This window comes from Thalassophryne amazonica, chromosome 1 (genome assembly GCF_902500255.1).
Source record: "Thalassophryne amazonica chromosome 1, fThaAma1.1, whole genome shotgun sequence".
NCBI classification, from domain to species: Eukaryota; Metazoa; Chordata; class Actinopteri; order Batrachoidiformes; family Batrachoididae; genus Thalassophryne; species Thalassophryne amazonica.
This window is the reverse complement of record NC_047103.1, coordinates 19,411,181-19,430,775: the sequence shown is the minus strand read 5'-3', so window position 1 is coordinate 19,430,775 and position 19,595 is coordinate 19,411,181. Positions and strand designations below refer to the sequence as shown.

Here is a 19,595-nt window from a genome sequence, read left to right as displayed (position 1 = left end):
CCGTGGCGAGGCCCAGGCTAAACTGCTGAAAACAAAATGACTGAACTTCTTTCTACTTCCTGCTCGAGAAAACCAGGGTAAAGTAGAGGAAGCAAGAAGAGTTAAAGTTAATTTGTTTGTCTTCCTTCTGTATCTTGTTTAGTTTATCATTCAAATAAACCACTGAAATATTTGCACTTTGTCATTACATGTGAGAAAAACTATTAAATAGACTATCTATTGGTAACATTGGACATGTTTTTTTTAAACAGCCATTAAAATGAGATTATGCAAATGTTAAGAAGGTGAAGTGAGTTTCGCATACGGTTTGACTTATGTCACCTCCCTCCCCCTCCCCCACCAAGAGGCATTTCTTGATAGGTGACTTATACGCCAGTAAAAATGACACTCTGGAAATAGGAAATATGCTGTTTTTATCTTAGATACTTTCACTTACCTCAATGACTCCCCAACATGTGGTGTTAAGTACTTTATGACCTTTAACTGTAATATTGAGTGTAGTACAACACAGTGTTGATGATGGATTTCAAAGACATTTATTGGCACAGTTATAGCAGCAATATGTTCATGTCTATCCATACTTGGTTGTCTTTTGACCTTTTTAAAAAAAAAATTCCGTCCTCTGCGTTCCAGCTGACTTTTGATTAAAAGACATTTAATTGGCAAATGAGCTGTTGAAGACACTTTGAGCTCAGTGGACGTGATTGTCAGTACAATTGGCTAAAGTGCATATGCACACAACACTTAACTAGAACTAGGCTGCATTTTAGATCACCAGATCTTGTTGTTTTGCTGCTTTGTAATGGCATTCGTAGTGGTTTATCAGAAATTACACGAATTTATACATAGTTGTAGAAATGCAAGATAATGGAAATATTACAGGACCTTAAGGTGCTTTCAAACAGTATTTGCTGCCATCTGTGTTATTGTTTGAACGGGAGGCAGCAATCTGCCTCAAAATGTAACATAGCCGGGTTCCAGGCTAAGTCTCACCCCAAATTTAATTATATTACAGCTCAGGCAAGAAAGTTTCACAAAGTTATTATTGGGGGGGGGGGTTCACAGGATGACGAAAACGCTTTCGTTATCCTGCTTTCAAAACTGCAGAGGAGGTCGGTGAGTGGGAGAGGAGCTGGAGTACATGTTGACGCCTACTTTACATGTACAAGGAAATTTTAAAAACAGGATTTTCTGCTTTGGGTAAAAAAAAAACATTGTAAAACGCAGTCAAGAGGCATGCCAAAAGCAGCAGGTGGCGATGCTGCATTCACATAAGCTCACAAAAACTTAACTTTTTATGTTTAATAGAACACTGTGCAAAAATGGTAAAACTCTGTTGTATCTTTCATGGAGAATATTATTGTCCATGTTGTTAACAACGAAAAATGGCCGCCCCTACGTCACCAACTGGAGTTGGGCACTGCAGATGACAGTAATTCTGCTGTGATGACTGACATGATGGATTTTTTGTTTTTTTTTACAGTCAACATGTGAATATAGCCGCATCCCAATGTTGGCCAATCAACAGCCTGAAAAAACAAACCAAATAAATTCCAATTTTCCTTGTCTACACATAAATGCTGAAACCAGCAATTTCCAAAATCTTGTCTTTGGCCTGAGTTTTTCATGTGGTCAAAAGGCCAAAAAAACTTAACTATAAAACTATAAAAACTAGATAACTATAAAAAATAACGATATGCAAGTGGACTAAGCAATAAACTGCATTGTACCAGTACACCCAGTCGAAACTGGGTAAAGGCCTTGGCTGGGGAAATAACCTGCAATGGACTGGCGTCCCCATCCAGGGAGAGACTCTCACCCGCTTCATGCTACAGAATCCAGAGATAAACACTGGCGCCAATGGGCCTCATGACCTATAGAGCACTTACTTAGGACTATAGAGGTCTTTCACCAGGCTTGTTTTGTTTTTGCTTTTTTAAACGACATATACCATGACTTCTAAATCAGTGGATATGCTTAAAAACAAAAAACACAACAAAAACGTAATCTTGGCAAAAACAAATGAACCTTTAGCTAACTTTAGCTAGCTTACTGGCACAGTATGTTTCTATGCTTTTTACTCTTGTTATTTATTTTATTAGGAAACGGAGCGAGCTGCGGCCTCAACTTTATCTAAATTCTGGGTCTTTTAGTGAAGCTTAGGGCTAGTGGCCGACAATCACCTTAGTATTTCTTCTGTTTTTCTTGTTGCTAATTGCTGAAAAATTACACTGTATTTGTTGTCTTTCTGATGCTTGATTCTGCTTTTTTTTTCCCTTTCTCTCTGTTTGAGGTACGGCTCAAACAGGTACAGCAGAGATGGGTGTGGTATCTGTTCCGGAAACCGTCCTGTGCACCGGCAACATTTCCTGTATGTTCGTTTTGTGAATTGTTCTGTAATTTGTGTCTGTAGTATGGCCTAAGCAGAGGGTCACCCCTTTGAGTCTGGTCTGCTTGAGGTTTCTTCCTCAGAGGGAGTTTTTCCTTACCGCTGTTGCTGTGAGGGTTGGTAAGGTTAGACCCCTTGTGTGAAGCGCCTTAAGGCAACCTTGTTGTGATTTGGCGCGATATAAACGAAAATAAATTGAAATTGAAACTTCTATGGGAACGAATTATCTTTTTGGTCGTGATATTAATGGAGGCAGCAGCTTTTAGTGTGAAAGCACCTTTAAGGTGAAGCTGAAGTTAACAAATAAAACATATTACAAAATTTTTAAAATGGTAACACAATGGTACCCCAGTGCTCAGTGTTGTAGCGTATCTTTACAATACAAATTGTCATTGACTTTTTAATATGCTGAAATTTCTGCCTTTTTACAGATAAATATGATAAATACATTTCTACAAAGGATTTTCAAAGCTCAGCATCTTCAACCACCGTGTAGCTTGAAAGACGTAGTTCGGGGCAGTATTGCACACCAGTTTTAACCGGTCCTGATACCTCAGCCGCTAAATCCCATAACAGAAATATCAGAAGATCTGCTTGTCAACAGGCCAACACAAGCAACCCCCTCGAATCAGTAGAAAGCGGGGTTTGTGTGCTCAATCACACAGCGGCGGCAGTGGCGTCTGACAAACCTCAGTGCCTCTGGTGACACCTCACACTCCTGCACGTTGAGAAGCTGTAGCTCACAGCAGTTGGCGGCCAGAGCTTTGAGTCCTCTGCCCGTCACACTCTCACAGGCTCTGAGGCTCACTCGCCTGAGGCCTTGGCAGTACAGAGCCAGCTGCTCCAGGCCGCTGTCCGAGACCAGCGGGCACTTTCCCACATCCAGCGACTTCAGTTTGGGGCAGCTTCTGGCCAAGTGTCCCAGGCCGTGGTCTGTCAGCCCCTCGCAACCCCTCGCATTCAAATAACGCAGTCGAGGACAGTAACGAGCCACGTAGCGCATGCCCACATCTGTGATACGGGTGCAGTGGGCTACACTCAGGTAGCGCAGGCAACCCTCTAGGCGGGCTACTTCACGCAGGCCAAAATCACCTATCAAGCGGCAGTCACTGAGGCTAAGCTCCCTTATTGATGGGCAGTGGAGCGCCAGGTGGTGCAGGGCTTCATCTGTCAGTCTGGTGCAGCGCCGCAGATACAGGTGAGTCAGGCGCAGGCAGTGGGAAGCGATAGTTCGCAAGCCCTCATCCTCGAGAGAAAAACAGTCGGTCATGTCCAGATAGTGAATGGAGATCTGCTGGCCGTGCAGCGGCGACAGCTGGAGTGAGGCCTCTTGGGTCAGGCTGATGCACGTCACCTTGGAACAGCCTAGAGGAGCAGAAAGCAGTTATTGGAAATTATGCCCTTAACAAAGGAATGTCCTGATGCAACGGCACAGGGGAAATGCAAAGCGCATGCACATGCTGAACTACACTTGCCAGCAAGTATACACGGGGTTCAAGCCCCATTTGTGGGTCACCTCCCGAGCTCCCGCAAGGCCCATGTGAGATTTAGGCCCCACAGGAGAATAGGTTTTCCAGTTCATTCAGGTTTTTGTTCATTTTTCTGTCATTGGACCATCTTTCAGGTTTATTGGACTTAATCAGCTTAATAGCATAAATGTGTGAGTGTCCATCGAATGTATGTGCAGGCTGTGGTGAAAATGGCAGCTTTTCTAGGCTGCAGTATCGCAGTTATGGGGGAGGGGGGGTAAATAAATATAGGACGCAATGCTAAAGTACCCTTAGCTGTATGAGCATTTAATCAATGAAAGAGTGTTTAGAAAGAATGTGACCTTTTGGCCCCTTAGAACAGGTCAAGGTGAGCCATATTGAAGAACAAGGTCCATGTCCCAAGAATGTTCACTGTGAATTTGAAGACCTTGGCAGCAACAGGACTGGACTTAGGCTGAGCACAGTCAGATGGACAGACAAAAGTCTTTGCAATACCCAATGGCTATATTTTGAGCTTGGGTAATAAAAATCGGAACGAAAACGGTAAAACAGCAGTGTTTACACCGGTGTGAATTTTGACTATATCGGCCAACCAGTAGACTTGTCTTCACCATCATCAGTCTGTGTGGCAGCGAATCATCTGAAAAATGGGAGAACGTATGCTGGTTTGTTTTACAATGGAGATTTTCGTTTTAATTGTCAAGCTTCATTTTTATTCCATCTTATGTAAGTGTTTTTTCCAAAGATTTAAGTTACTTGAGAAAAGCTTTTGGATCTGCATCAAACTGCTGACCTCTCCAGGGTGTACCCCACCTGAGGTCCTATGACTGCTGGGATAGGCCCCGGCCCCCGTGAGCCTTAATTGGAGTAAGCGGCTGAAGTTGTTTGTGTGTGTGAGTGAGTGAGTGAGAGAGAGAGAGAGAGAGAGAGAGAGAGAGAGAGAGAGAGAGAGAGAGAGAGAGAAGGTTTTGTATTCTTTGTATTTATGGAAATTTTGCACAACAAATGTTCTCAAACTACCTCTGTACTACATAAGGTATGTTGTAGTACTACACCTAAATTCTGCCTGAAGAAGGGGTGCACGAGTGGGCCCATTATTTCATTCACTGTAATGTCCGCTCCTCCAAATATTTAAATGAAATATCTTATTTCATCACAAAAAAAAAAAAATTAAAAAAATCACAAATAACTTATCAGTGCCAGAACTGTGCACAACTCTCGTACTGATGTTATTGTCATGTGACTACTACCAACACATACTAATGACATCATCATAGGTGAGGCGTGGAAGTGACAAGGAAAGCGTCGTGAAAAGGTTGTGGGGTTTTTTGCTTTTTTATTAATTTAATCTTTGGTGCGTGTTGAACCAACTTTCATTAAAAAAAGGGTTGGGCGGATGCTCAAGGGGGGCATTCCAACACGCGGGTATGGTAATACATTTAAGAGTATACAGACAACCTGCCATGCAGTTCCCATATCACTGCTTTGCCACTTCACAAAACTACTCATATATAGAAATTTTAAGAAAAGTAACATACCGTGATACAGTTGTGCGCATACATTTACATGCCCTGGCATAATGTTTTTGTTTTTTTTTTTACTTTTTTCAGAGAATATGAATGATAACACACCCAAAAAAATTCACTCATGGTTAGTGGTTGGGTGAAGCCATTTTTGTCAAACAACTATGTTTACTCTTTTTAAATCATAATATCAACAGAAACTACCCAAATGACCCTGATCTAAAGTTTACATACTCCATTTCTTCATGCAGTGTATTGCCCCATTTAACATCAATGACAGCTTGGAGTCTTTTGTGGTAGTTGTAGACAAGACTCTTTACTTTCTCTGATGGTCAAGCTGTCCATTTTCTTGGCAAAAAGCCTCCAGTTCCTGTAAATTCCTGGGCTGTCTTGCATGAACTGCACGTTTGAGATCTCTGAGTAGTTCAATGATATTGAGGTCAGGAGACTGAGATGGCCACTCCGGAGCCTTTACTTTATTCTGCTGTAGCCAATGACAGGTCGACTTGGCCTTGCATTTTGGATCTTTGTCATGTTGCAACATCCAAGTACATCCCATTCGCAGCTTCCGGGCTTATGAGTGCAAATTTCCTTCAGTATTTTCTAATAACATGCTGCATTCATCCTGCCATCAATTTTGACCAAGTTTCCCGTGCCTTTGTAGCTCACGCATCCCAAAAACATCAGCAATCCATCTCTGTGTATATCTTTCATCATAGGCCTTGTTGACTCCTCTCCAAATATAAAGTTTGTGGTTGTGGCCAAAAAGTTAAATTTTGATCCCATCACGCCAAATGACTTTGTTCTCTGAGCTCTTTGCCATATTGCAAGTGGGATACTTTGTGGCATTTGCATAGTAATGGTTTTCTTTGGCAACTTGACCATGCAGCCCATTTTTTTTAAAATTGCCTCCTTATTGTGCATCCTGAATAAGCCACACCACTTTGCTTCAGAGAGTCCCGTGTTTCAGCTGAAGTAACGTTGGTTTTTCTTTGCATCCTGAACAATTTTCCTGGCAGCTGTTGCTGAAATTTCTGTTGGTCTACCTGACTGTGGTTTGTGGTTTGGTTTCCCTCATTTTCCATTTCTTGATTAGAATATGAAAACTGCTGTTTGGCATTCAAAGGTCCTTGGATATCTTTTTATATCCCTGTCCTGTTTTATACAGTTCAATTACCTTTTCAATTACCTTTCCTATTTTGCTTTCGCCATGACTCACAAACCAGAAACATAAGTGCAGCACTGGATGAAAGATACAAGGGTCTGTCAGGAGGACAGAAACTCACTGACCTTTTACACACACACACACACACACACACACACACACACACACACACACACACACACACACACACACACACACACACACACACACACACACACACACACACACACACACACACAGATTACAAGCAAACACATCACAGGTGAGGATGGTTACCTTTAGTAGCCATTCAGCCTGTTTGTGTCAACTTGTATGCATGTTATCAGGCCAAAATCACCTTTTGTAACCAACCTTTTGATCAGGGCCATTTGGTTATTTTCTGTTGTCATTATGATTTAAAAAAGTTAAAAGTTGTTAAATGGCTTCACACAACCATTAACAATGAGTGAAAAAAGAGTTCATATCATTCATATTCTCTGAAAAATGGCAAAAAAAAAAAAAAAAAACAAAAATTCTGCCAGGGTATGTAAACTTATGTCCACAACTGTATAAAGTGTTGCTGTTCCTGCTTCAAATTATACATGATATAAATCTGCAGCCATACTATCCAGCCCTACATAATATTAAAGTAAGAAGAAAATCCTCTCGGGTTATTAGTTGGGTAAATGAATACAATAATGCATGGAGTGTTTGTGTAGTTATTAAAGAAAAAATACATTTTTGAGGTTTCTGTGCATTTGAATTACAAAAACATGGCCAAATGTCTTTATTCTGGGTGTTTCAAAGCAAAGCTGCAGGTTTTAAAGGCTATTTTTACAACATAGGGCTTCCTTCCTTGTGCTAATGGTGCAGACTTTGCTCTGCCATCAGAGTTCTGTCCAAGTCCATGTTATTTGTGTCACTTCCTTAATGAAAGCAACAGACCGGCCTTCTTACTCATATTGAGGCAGGTTTGACTTTCTGCTAGAGAAATCCTTTCCTCTCCCTCATGGGACCTAAAGGTTGGCAGAGCTTCGACTGCTCCTTTAATGTTTTTACCGGTCTTAAAGTCAGAGATGGGCTGAGAAGAGGAATTAACTCGAGAGGTGAGTCTGCTCATGTGTGAAGTAAGGTTTAATAAAAGTGAGCGAAGATAAGACTGGTTGATTTTCATAGAATAGCCTCGCTACTACATACTTCCCTGACATAAAAGAAAATGATGCAATGCAATCAGTGGCGGCTTTAGTGGCCCCCAAACCTCGGTTTCAGAAATGAAAAAAATTTACAGGGAAGCTCATTTCAAGCCACATGTTCCTTCGAGAGCACCTGCTCCTAATTTTCATGTTGCATGTGACGATAAGATTGTTTCCTGCAACAATCTATGCCCAGCAGGTAGAATACTTGTTGAAAGTATATTACTTATTACTTTTTTTATTGTTTATTATTTGTAAAATGTACTTTCACACATACGCAGCTTTCATTAGAGCACCCCCTCTCTTTCTCTTTGGTTCATTCAAAGACATAAATGGCACAAAAACACAGCATAATGCATCCTCTTCTTGTTTGCACATTTTATTTTCACCACCTGATGGATAAGTGTGCTTTATGGTGATTTTTAAATTGTTACTCTGAAATTAAAGTTGCATTTGGCAACAAGGCACTTGCATGAGGCAGGTTTTCAGACATGTCTCCGAGGCTCCTGGTTCCTAACCGGGGGTCTCGTCGTGGGGGTGCCAAAGACGAAAGGGGGGATATGAGGTTATGTCTGCTTTGATGTTAATAAAGTTACAAGTGCATGTGTTATACAGAGCCACAACACTCACTGGCCAGTTGAAACGAATTAAAAAGGTAATTGTTTTGTGTATGTAGAGCGACCTCTTGGGTTTATACTTTTGAAAATAAAAGCCTTGGTTGAAAACTGGAATGCTACTGTGAAGCAGCAGTAAGTAATTGCGCCACAGACCTCTAAAACCAGAGGCAAAAATAAAGCGCAGAATTTTTCCTGCTGTTTTTGCCGCAATGTTCAGATCAGCCTTACACAGGCAGGTTCATGACATGGAGATTCTCAGGGAATACACATTAGAACATCAAAGTACAATGAAACGAAATTGAAAACCATAATTAAAAACAATAAAAGTTAAGACCAAGAGAAAAATACAAAACTTGAATTCCTCGAGTCAGCACCGTATTTATCTGCTGGCTTTTGCATCATGAGAGAACGACAGGTATGACAACTGGTTATGTGGTGCATGTCTCTGTGCATGAACTAATATGTTGGTATGTCAGTGTTGAGGTCCCCAGCAGCTGGAGAAGGCCAAGAGGATGACCACAGTTCATCTCATAGTGATAGACATACGGCTACTTTGCATTGGGCTGAGGCACAGGTTGTCTCTCTGGGGTGTTGCTATCTAGGACCCAAGGTAGTTCCATAGGTAACAGGAGAACTTGGCACGAGTTAGGGTTGGGTTAGGGATAGGTGTAGCCTCAAGCCCAGTTCACACCTGGGACTATATTCGCGTGTCAATGTGCAGCACCTGCGCATGCTCCCAGACCCGACCTTCCTCCATGGGTTAACAAGTAGGGAACACCAAGACGAAGATGGTCACAGTGTCCAGGTGCAATGACGATACATCAGTCTGCCAGCACCTGTTGGGATACGGAAAAAAATCACGTGGTCCGAGGAGGATGAGGTGCTGCGCTCAATTGCTTCTCCTTAGGGAGCTGTGGCGGACAACCGCTGTTCTTTCTCAAATGCTTTGATGCGTTTTGTGCAGAAACCTTTCCTTGCAAGAGAACCTTTCTTCTCTGACATCACCATCTAAACAGCCACGTGCCAGTTGCCAGTGCTCCCGTGTCTCTTAATATCTGGACGATATTTCAGGGAGTTTTTAAAGTGGAAATTCACGGTAACAAAATCGTCTTCCCATCACATACAAGTGATCGTTCTTTGGATTTGTCCTATTCGTAATTGGCTTCTTGAGGCGAAACGCCAAGCTAATCCATCTTATTACCAAACTCAACGAATTACACCTTTTTGTGGTTATTTGTTGTGATAGTTGCTTTGTTCAAATACTTACAAATGTATTTCAATGTGTGTTTCTGTGCCATAAATGTCTGCATATATTGTGACAAATGTTCTTTTAACAATCCTGGCTTTGTGCTGTTGGCTAATGCCAGCTGATGCTTTAACTGCATGGGTTCTGTATAGTGCATCCAGGTATCTCTGGGTTGACACACATGCACAACGCACTATAACCTTAACCATGATATGTGTCATTGGTGTATTTGAAGAGTTCAGATGCAAAACCCAGTTTCTCCAAAACCATAAATTTTTAGTTGAGTCCAACATGTACTTGGCTGTCAAGGGGACCATCAGTGTGCAAAATATGAAAGAATTTGAACAAACTGTTTTAATTTTATTGATGAAAATCTGTGCATTTCTGAATATGGTTTCCTTTAAATCTCCATTTTCAACTGCATTTTCTCCATTTAAAAAAAAAATACTTATTGGGTTTTGCGTTTGAACTCTTCATTTCATGTTATACCCCCAAAAACACCAATGACTAATTTGGTGACTAAATCTCTTGCGCCCAGCTTTGCGTTCAGATGACACACCGTGTAAACAGCACTTTGGACCATGTGCCATAGATCGTTGGGACAGAGCCCATAGCATTAAAAACCTGGAGGGGAGGAATCATTTATCTGTCCTTTCATTTACTCTCTGCACTTTACATGAAGTCTTGGAATTTCTGTTTACCTGAGAGATTCAGATGCTCCAGGCTGGGACAACGGGACACCACCTCAAACACAGCCTCATTAGAGATGTTATAACAGCCAGCGACCTCCAGGCGACGTAGCTCAGGACAGCACTGAGCCACCACATGCAGCCCTCGGTCTGTGAGCCTTTTGCAACCACTGACCACCATCGTCTCCAGGGTCAAGCACACATTTGGGGTGTCCTGGCACAGTCGGTGGGTCAGGACCCTAATGGCACGGTCGGCATGAAGGAGCTCTCCTGTTAGCCGAATGGTGCTCCACAGTCTTGGGTCCCATGCCAGATTGTACCAGCGGCGACATACTCGTGCACAGCGGCACAACTGATTGGTGGGTAGATGGGAGAAGATCTGCAGAAGTGTGTGGTCAGGGAGGATGTCAATCAGGGCCAGGTGGTGGCTTTTGGATGGTCTGGAGCGTGTGTGAGAGCCTGGCTGAGGGTGAACCACGGCTACAGTCTCAGCAGGGGCGGAGGAGGAAGATGAGGAGTTGGTTTCATGGCCGTTACTGGAAAGCGCAGGTGAAGAAAGAGAGGAGGACTTGGATGGTAGGATCAGGCCAGGGCTGGGGGTGCTCAGCGTCCGTGTGCTGGAGTCCAGACCTGAATGAAAAAGGGGAAAATGCAGAAAAAAGGATAATGAGTGGAACAAATTGGTACAGGAAAGTTGGTTATTCTTCCCTTTTCCCCTTTGTCTGCAGATTTTTACAGTTTGTTGCGGTTCCTGAACAAGAGCAATCTGAAATTTCTGATGTTTGCCAAGGACTCAAAATCACAGATATGTGATTCACATCATGACCCGGACTTTACCTGGATCCAGATTCCACAACACAATACAATAATTGCACACTGATCCAGAATGAACTGACTGATCAAGATGTTGCAATCTGAAGTGAAACAAAATAGTGTCTTCCTGATCTTCAATTTACATCGTGATGTCATATCCATGACTTAATCTTTAAAAGTCTACAAAGTGAAATCCTGATCCAGATTGCAGACCCCAATCCAGATCACCTCCAATATTTAATGGATTCTTCCAAGGCCTATCACCAATGTGTGATGAAAATTTGGTGAAAATCAGTTAAGTAGTTTTGACATAATCCTTAAAATCCGACAAAGTGAAGCGTACAAATTGAAATACTGATCTCTGAGAATCTGTGAAGTAGCTTTGGCCGTAATCCTATACAAAGTGAAATCTTGATCCCAGATCTGGATCACCTCCAAAATTTAAGTCTTCCATGACCTAATATCTACCTGTGGTTTAAAAAAAAATCATCAAAATTCATGCAGTAGTTTTGGTGTAATTCTGCTTACAGACAGACAAATAAATAAATGCAGATGATTTCATTACGTCCTTGGCAGACTTATTAACCTGCCCCTATTTATCAAAGAATAGAGCCTAGTTGAAATGCACTTGGAGCAATTTATGGTCCAATACCTTCCTCCAGGACACTTTGACTCTCAGACTGTGATTAATCAGAGACAGAACTGTCAACCCTTTGCTCAAGGCGCACTCAATCAGCCGCTCCCTCAGTCTGCTCAATAACCGCTCCCTCAGCTGACCCTTAGAATTCTTCTGTTAGTGATTTCACTGAATTCTTCCTCGCAATCCAGAGCCGTCCTTATCAGTGAAACAACTGGCTGCAAAAAAAAAAAAAAACAGCTTCACATATTTAAAAGACGGACAGCGCAGACTTACATTATACGCTCTATTGATTCTCCATTTGGACAACCTTCACTGACCAAATGCTGTTTCCTTCTGAAGGCTGTTTAGCAGCACGCACGCTTTACCGCTGCTGTTTCCAATCACTGAGTTGAATTTCTGATATTACTCTCTGTTGTTGTGGCAGTAGAAATGACCTGATGTTACACTGTGTTTGCCAGTTATCCATGGGAATAAGAAAAAAACAGACGAACGGCCAACAAAAGTGGTCAAGAAACACAGGATTCATTGTGACACTGCCACAGTTGCACCAGCTTCCATCATCAGCAGAGAGCAGTTTCCATGGATCTCGTTATCATGTTTTGAAATGTTTGGGGGGGAAAAAGTGTGTCACATTTATCTTCCAGACGCTTGGGCAGCCGTAACAGGGCCTCTTCATTAGATGAACTGTGTGACTTCAAAGCGAGCAGCTGAAGAGTTTTGTGCTGGGACCGATAATGCACGGGTCGCCCCGTGTAAACATTGAGGACGACGTGACAGATGTGTGCTGACTGCCATCACGTCACACAGCACGCCTGTAAAATGGTGGTTGGATCCCATAAGAGTGGCGTGATAACGTGAAACTCGCCATATTCCACACATCTGATTCCAAGGGCGACCGCGTCACGCTGGGACAGTAAGTGGTCTGATAGGTCAGCCAGTTTTCAAGAGGTTTGGTTAAGTTGATCTGTATCGCTAAAAGGATTTCAAGAGAGGAGGATGATGTCACTCACAGCTGTCCACCCACAGTAGACCGCTTTAAACCAAGAAATTTAATGTAACCATGCTTCACATTCCTGTTTTTTACTTGAGAAAACAACATGTATTTTCATGCTTTGTCTTCTACACAGTACAAGATGTGGAAACTACTATTCTTACATTTACATTTGGTGGATTTTCTGAAGATGGAAGACCCGTCCAAACTCAGTTACCATCAATGGAAATGAGGTAGATATTATGGACTACTACAAGTACATGGGTGTAAACATAAACAACAAACTGGACTGGTCTGTAAACACAGATGTTGTGTATAAGAAAGGTCAGAACTGACTGTTCTTCCTCAGGAGGCTCAGATCTTTCAATGTCTGTAGAAATATGTTGCAGATCTTTTACCACTCGGTGGTTTTCAGCATCATCTTCTATGCTGTAGTGTGCTGGGGCAGCAGGCTGAAGGCAGCTGACACAAACTGATGCAACATGCTCATCAGGAGAGCTGGTTCTGTCCTGGGGGTTGAGCTAGAGTCTGCGGTGGAGGTGTCAAAGAGGAGGATGTTGAAGAAACTGCTCAGCATCGGGGACAGCACATCTGACCCCCCTGCATGCCACACTGCTGTCCTATCAGAGCACCTTCAGCCACAGACTGAGACCACTGAGGTGCACCACAGACACCACAGGAGGTCTTTCCTACCTGCAGCAATCAGACTGTATAATCCCCCCACCCCCTCATTAATACATAATGAACAAAGTTATTCAGTTACTCAGAGTTATGTGCAAAATTATTGAACAATTTGTGTAAATGTCATGATGTGTTTAAACATAGGCAAGATGCATTCCGAAAGTCATACTTGCATCATTTGTGGCACATTCCTAACATTCCTAATATGACAACGCATATGAATAGGTTTCTTAATAATGCCTGTTGGTGCGTGATATTTATGATTTTCATGGAGCATGTTTTGGGCTGTCAAAAAAAAATCTTATGAATGTCATGCACCACCATCATTTTGCCTCATGTTGTGGATGTTGCAACTGAGTGTGTTGATCCATCTTGATTAGTTTTGATCCTTAATAAAGCGTGGCAGTGTTCTTCTCTGACTTGCACACAATTAAACCCAGCTGCACCGCATTCACTTTCATTGCTGCAATATGCCGAAGAAGCACGCTCCTGCAGGTGTTCCACCTGCTGCATGTGCCTGATGTTTGGGAAAATGAGCGAGAGGAGAGCCATATGAAGCCACACATCTGGCTCTCTCAGTCTCCTCCTCCTCTCTGCACCACTCCATGGCACAGAGCCCAAATAAGCATGTACACACAAAGTTCTTCTGCTGTGGATTTTGAGGAGCAAACTGGAGTGATCTGAACTGTTCAGCAACTGACGGTTGGATGAATATGAGTGTGTGTATGGAGACAATTCGCTTCATTCACAAGCTGACATAACGTCACGATGCGCTGTTACTTGCAATAGCACGCAACAGCGCAGAACATTATTCTTGACCGTGCGTAATGGTTCCTGATAATTCTCCAGCAACACGTGTCATTAATCATAATGCATGGTAACAGCAGTTCCTGAGGACACCTGACGCCTCTGCCTCAAATCATCACATTCATGATCCGCGGCCAAGAATGTATACTTTGTGGCATTCCTGACTTGCCATCTTTGTGTCACATTGTTCACTGTTACTATCACTGTTTTGGTACTCTGGCAAAATAATTTCCTTCGAGAGAAATAAAGTTGATCTTATTCTTATTCTTACCTAGGTTTGACACTGAGCTCCCCTTTCCTCCCCTTAAAACAGACACAGATCTGGAGTGAGCTGTTGTAGATGAACCACAAAGTAATGAAATAAGACTCATCAACACTGCATCTTAATAAGTGACTGTATGATGTAGGCTAATATGATTGTTGTTGTTCTTTCGGCTGCCTTCGGTTGTTCAGAGTCACCACAGCGTGTCCAGTACCGATACACATTGGGATATGGTGCAAATTTTACGCCGGATGCCTTTCCTGATGCATCTCCAATTCTACATGGCCAAACTCACACAGACCATGGTCTTCCAAAGTGGTCCTCCAGCCAAGTACAAATCAGGCCCTAGTCTGGGATCTGATGGGATCAGGTGGCACAGCTGCGCATCATGTAGGCTAACATGGTATAGTTGAAAAACAGTCCCGTAGCGTGAACCATCTTAAGCAGTCATGCTTCTGGACCAGCAATCATCTGTTTCTGCACAATATATCAACATTTAGTTGATGAATGGATAGCGTCCTGCTTGTCATGTGGCTCTGTATGCTGGGACAGACAGTTCATCAGGGCCTGTGTCCCTGATCACATATACATCAGTTTTCCAGACCTCCGATCAGTCTGCCTCACGGCATCCCTCTGATGAAACTTACAGATGAGGTACAGAATACATCTTGGCAACATAATTCTGTTAGATTTTAAACTGAGCTACTGTCATGTATATAATGGCATAATGGGCCTGTTTTAAATACGGCACCACTGAGAACTCCTCTCTCACATAATCAAAGCTGACAAATTTAGCAGTATGTAAATGCATCATGATTAGTTGCCAGCTGGACTTCTTTCCACTTTTATTCCATGTATTTGCTGTATTAACACAAAAACATGTTTTTATCCCTAAACTCAGTCTTAAATTTGAGATACCTCTATTTACCATAAAATATTTTAAAAAAGAAAGAATGAGTTAAGATCTGATTGGACTTGTCACTTGACACACAGTAAAACACCCACACTCAAAGTAACCACAACACTGCCAGATGATTGTGACCAACTTGCAGATTCTTCAAAGTTCTGTTTGACCTCAATTGTGGTTTCATTCATCACATGCTTGCAGGTGGTAGAGGTATGATTATCATCTTGTTTAAATATGCATGAGATTTTGGATTTAACAGCAAAACAAACAGGAGGGATCATCTTCTAAAGGTTACCCAGCTTAGACAGGCCTGCATTATTCTCAAATAGCCCTCTTGTGTATTTTTGTAGCTTAATACAAAGGATAGAATGTCAGTGATCACTACAAACACCTCATCTACTCAGAATTTCACACAACTGTCCAAATATGTCAAGAAAAAAAGTGGGGCTTTGGTTTTTTTTAATAAAGTATTATTATTCAAACAAATCATAAATATTACAAAATTCCTGAGTTTAGACATTGTGATTATGGGATTTATCCAACATTCAACCTACGGCCGAAGCAAAATATTTTGTGGTTTGAAGAGTGAGTGGGCTGATTTTTTTTCCTTTCGAAGATTTTACAGAGAACATATACATGCACACACACACACACACACACACACATATATATACATATACATATATATATATATATATATATATATATATATATATATATATATATATGTATATATATGTATACACACACACACACACACGTCGATGGAACTCTGATCAGAAAAATAAAAACTCTTGGGACATGGTTCAAATGTAAAGTCAGGGATGAATCATAAGACTGATCTCTGCCAAACTCACATTGGGGAGAAGATCACATTTTCCGCAGAGCCTTATGGAAGCATTACCACGACACGTTTCTTGAATCATTTAGCTTTGGTGGACGAACGAGGCACTGTGTCATTATCCAAATTCAAAGCGATGCACGCACACACAATGATCCACCACTGGCAAAGAAACACCATCCAAATTGTGCAATTACATGTGTCAGAGATGAGAAGAGTGTTCCAAGTGCAGGGGAACATAGTGGTAATAATTAAAGTGCATCCAGCGCCTTCTCTCCAAGCTGAGCTTCCACACAGCTGGTGAGAAAGTTCAATGAATCCAGCTTCACAAGTGCTTATGTCTCGTTGGATTTGGGTCAGGTTGCACCTGGGTGTCTTTCAGCCAAGCTCTGTCTGTGTTTTTGAGATAAGTGACACATCTGGTTATGACATTACAGCTGATAGAATCATTTAAATCTGCTCATCTATTGTGTGCAGCTATTCCACCCAAACCTGTCTCCAGAGTTTGATTAAAAAAAAAAAAAAAAAAAAAAGTGTTGTTTTAAATCTGTACAGGCGCTGCTTTTGACAAACAAATTGTGTGAGGTGAAATCAAGCACAATCAAAAACTCAGGAAAAGAAGGTGGAAATCCACACAAATGAAACTATGTAAAGCAGCTTAGTCTTCAGGATCAAATCCAGAACCATGTCCTGCAGACAAAGGGTTCAAACCATCCAACTACAACCCCAATTCCAATGAAGTTGGGACGTTGTGTAAAATGTAAATAAAAACAGAATACAATGATTTGCAAATCCTCTTCAACCTATATTCAACTGAATACACCACAGAGACAAGATATTTAATGTCCAAACTGATAAACTTTATTGTTTTTGTGCGAATATTTGCCCATTTTGAAATTGATGCCTGCAACACGTTTCAAAAAAGTTGGGACAGTGGTATGTTTACCACTGTGTAACATCACCTTTCCTTCTAACAACACTCAATAAGCGTTTGGGAACTGAGGACACTAATTGTTGAAGCTTTGTAGGTGGAATTCTTTCCCATTCTTGCTTGATGTACGACTTCAGTTGTTCAACAGTCCGGGGTCTCTGTTGTCGTACTTTGCGCTTCATAATGTGCCACACATTTTCAATGGGCGACAGGTCTGGACTGCAGGCAGGCCAGTCTAGTACCCGCACTCTTTTACTACAAAGCCACGCTGTTGTAACATGTGCAGAATGTGGCTTGGCATTGTCTTGCTGAAATAAGCAGGGATGTCCCTGAAAAAAGTTTCTTAGATGGCAGCATGTGTTGCTCCAAAACCTGGATGTTCCTTTCAGCATTGATGGTGCCATCATAGATGTGTAAGTTGCCCATGCCATGGGCACTAACACACCCCCATACCATCACAGATGCTGGATGGTCTTTTTCTTCTTTTGTCCAGAGGACATGACGTCCATGATTTCCAAAAACAATGTGAAGCGTGGACTCATCAGACCACAGCACACTTTTCCACTTTGCATCTGTCCATTTCAAATGAACTCGGGCTCAGAGTTGGCGGTGACGTTTCTGGATGTTGTTTATGTATAACTTTCGCTTTGCATGGTACAGTTTTAACTTGCACTTGTAGATGTAGCGATGAACTGTGTTAACTGACAATGGTTTTCTGAAGTGTTCCTGAGCCCATGCGGTAAGATCCTTTACACAATGATGTCGGTTTTTAATGCAGTGCCGCCTGAGGGATCGAAGGTCACTGGCATTCAATGTTGGTTTTCAGCCTTGGCGCTTACATATAGAAAGTTCTCCAGATTCTCTGAATTTTCTGATTAAATTATGGACTGCAGATGATAGAACCCTAAATTCCTTGCAATTGAATGTTCAGAAACATTGTTCTTAAACTGTTGGACTATTTTTTCACACATTTACTATTTGTTCACAAAGTGGTGATCCTCACTCCTTGTGAATGGCTGAGACTTTTTGGGATACTCCTTTTATACCCAATTATGAGTGTTCTCAGTTCCAAAACACTTATTTTGAAACATCTTGCAGGCATCCATTTCAAAATGAGCAAATATTTGCACAAACACAATGAAGTTTATCAGTTTGAACATCAAATATCTTGCCTTTGTGGTATATTCAATTGAATACAGGTTGAAGAAAATTTGCAAATCATTGTATTCTGTTTTTATTAACATTTTACACAATGTCCCAACTTCATTGGAATTTGGGTTGTAGATGCTCATGGACTTGATGCTCATCTTCCCAGGGTTTTTAATTTTAATTATTAAAAGGTTGGTTTTTAGGGTTTGGCATAAACTGTTAATGATTATGGAGGGACAGATATGAGACCAGCATGGTAGAGGGATATTTTTGAAAGGATTAAGCACCGGATTATTAGTGTGGGTCTCTCTCTCTCTCTCTCTCTCTCTCTCTCTCTCTCTCTCTCTCTATATATATATATATATATATATAGTGCACACATGAGGTACACAGAAACTTAACATATCGTTTGAGTGCAGAGTGTAGCGGCTTACCGATTGCTGAGGTAAACTGCACAAATAGGCTGGAACCAGTCCAATAAGAGTCTTGTAAACCAGAGTCATCCAATGTGTATATCACCTTACAGTCAAAGGGGGCATGCCAGCTTTGGCATAGAATTCACAGTGGTGTGTGGGATGGCAACAGCCAGTGGTGAATCTTAAAGCACTATGATACAGTGGGGTCAGGGACTGTAGACAACTGGTTCTCTTATCGTGCCCCTGTTCTGTGGAATGATCTCCGTGCATCAATAAAACTGGCAAATTCTGTGGAGACTTTCAAGTCCAGACTTAAGACGCACTGATTTTCCCTTTCATATGGCTAGCATACTGGCATAGTATAGTTCTACACTTTTTACTCTTTTACTTCATTTTATTAGTAAACTGAGCGTGCCACAGCCCCAACTTTACCTATATTCTGGGTCTTTTAGTGAAGCTTAGGGCTAGTGGCCGGCAATCACCTTATTAGTATTTCCTGTTTTTCTTGTTGTTTAATGCTGACAAATTACACTGTATTTCTTGTCTTTCTGATGCCTGATTCTGTTTGTCTTTCTGTTTAAGGTGCAGCTCCATCCAGAGATGGGTGTGGTATTTGTGCTGGAGACCCTCCTATCCTGTGCACTAACAGCATTTCCTGTATAATCGTTTTGTGAATTGTTCTGTAATTTATGTCTGTAGCATGGCCCAAGCAGAATGTCACCCCTTTGAGTCTGGTCTGCTTGAGGTTTCTTCCTCAGAGGGAGTTTTTCCTTACCATTGCTGCTCTGGGGGTTAGTAAGGTTAGACCTTACTTGTATGAAGCGCCTTGAGGCAACTCTGTTGTGATGTGGCGCTATATAAATGAA

General features: G+C 41.7%; 1 protein-coding gene across 1 annotated transcript in view; it reads right to left on the bottom strand.

The window, feature by feature from the left end:
- Positions 1-2,508: 2,508 nt before the first annotated feature.
- Positions 2,509-19,595, bottom strand: part of LOC117506999 (F-box/LRR-repeat protein 7-like) — an 83,166-nt gene continuing 66,079 nt past the window's right edge. The window contains exons 3-4 of the mRNA XM_034166680.1: positions 10,304-10,921; positions 2,509-3,754 (exon numbers count right to left, since the gene is read on the bottom strand). Of these exons, the coding sequence (XP_034022571.1) occupies positions 3,018-3,754; positions 10,304-10,921 (1,355 nt within the window). The 3' untranslated portion in view covers positions 2,509-3,017. The remainder of the gene's footprint in view (positions 3,755-10,303; positions 10,922-19,595) is intronic.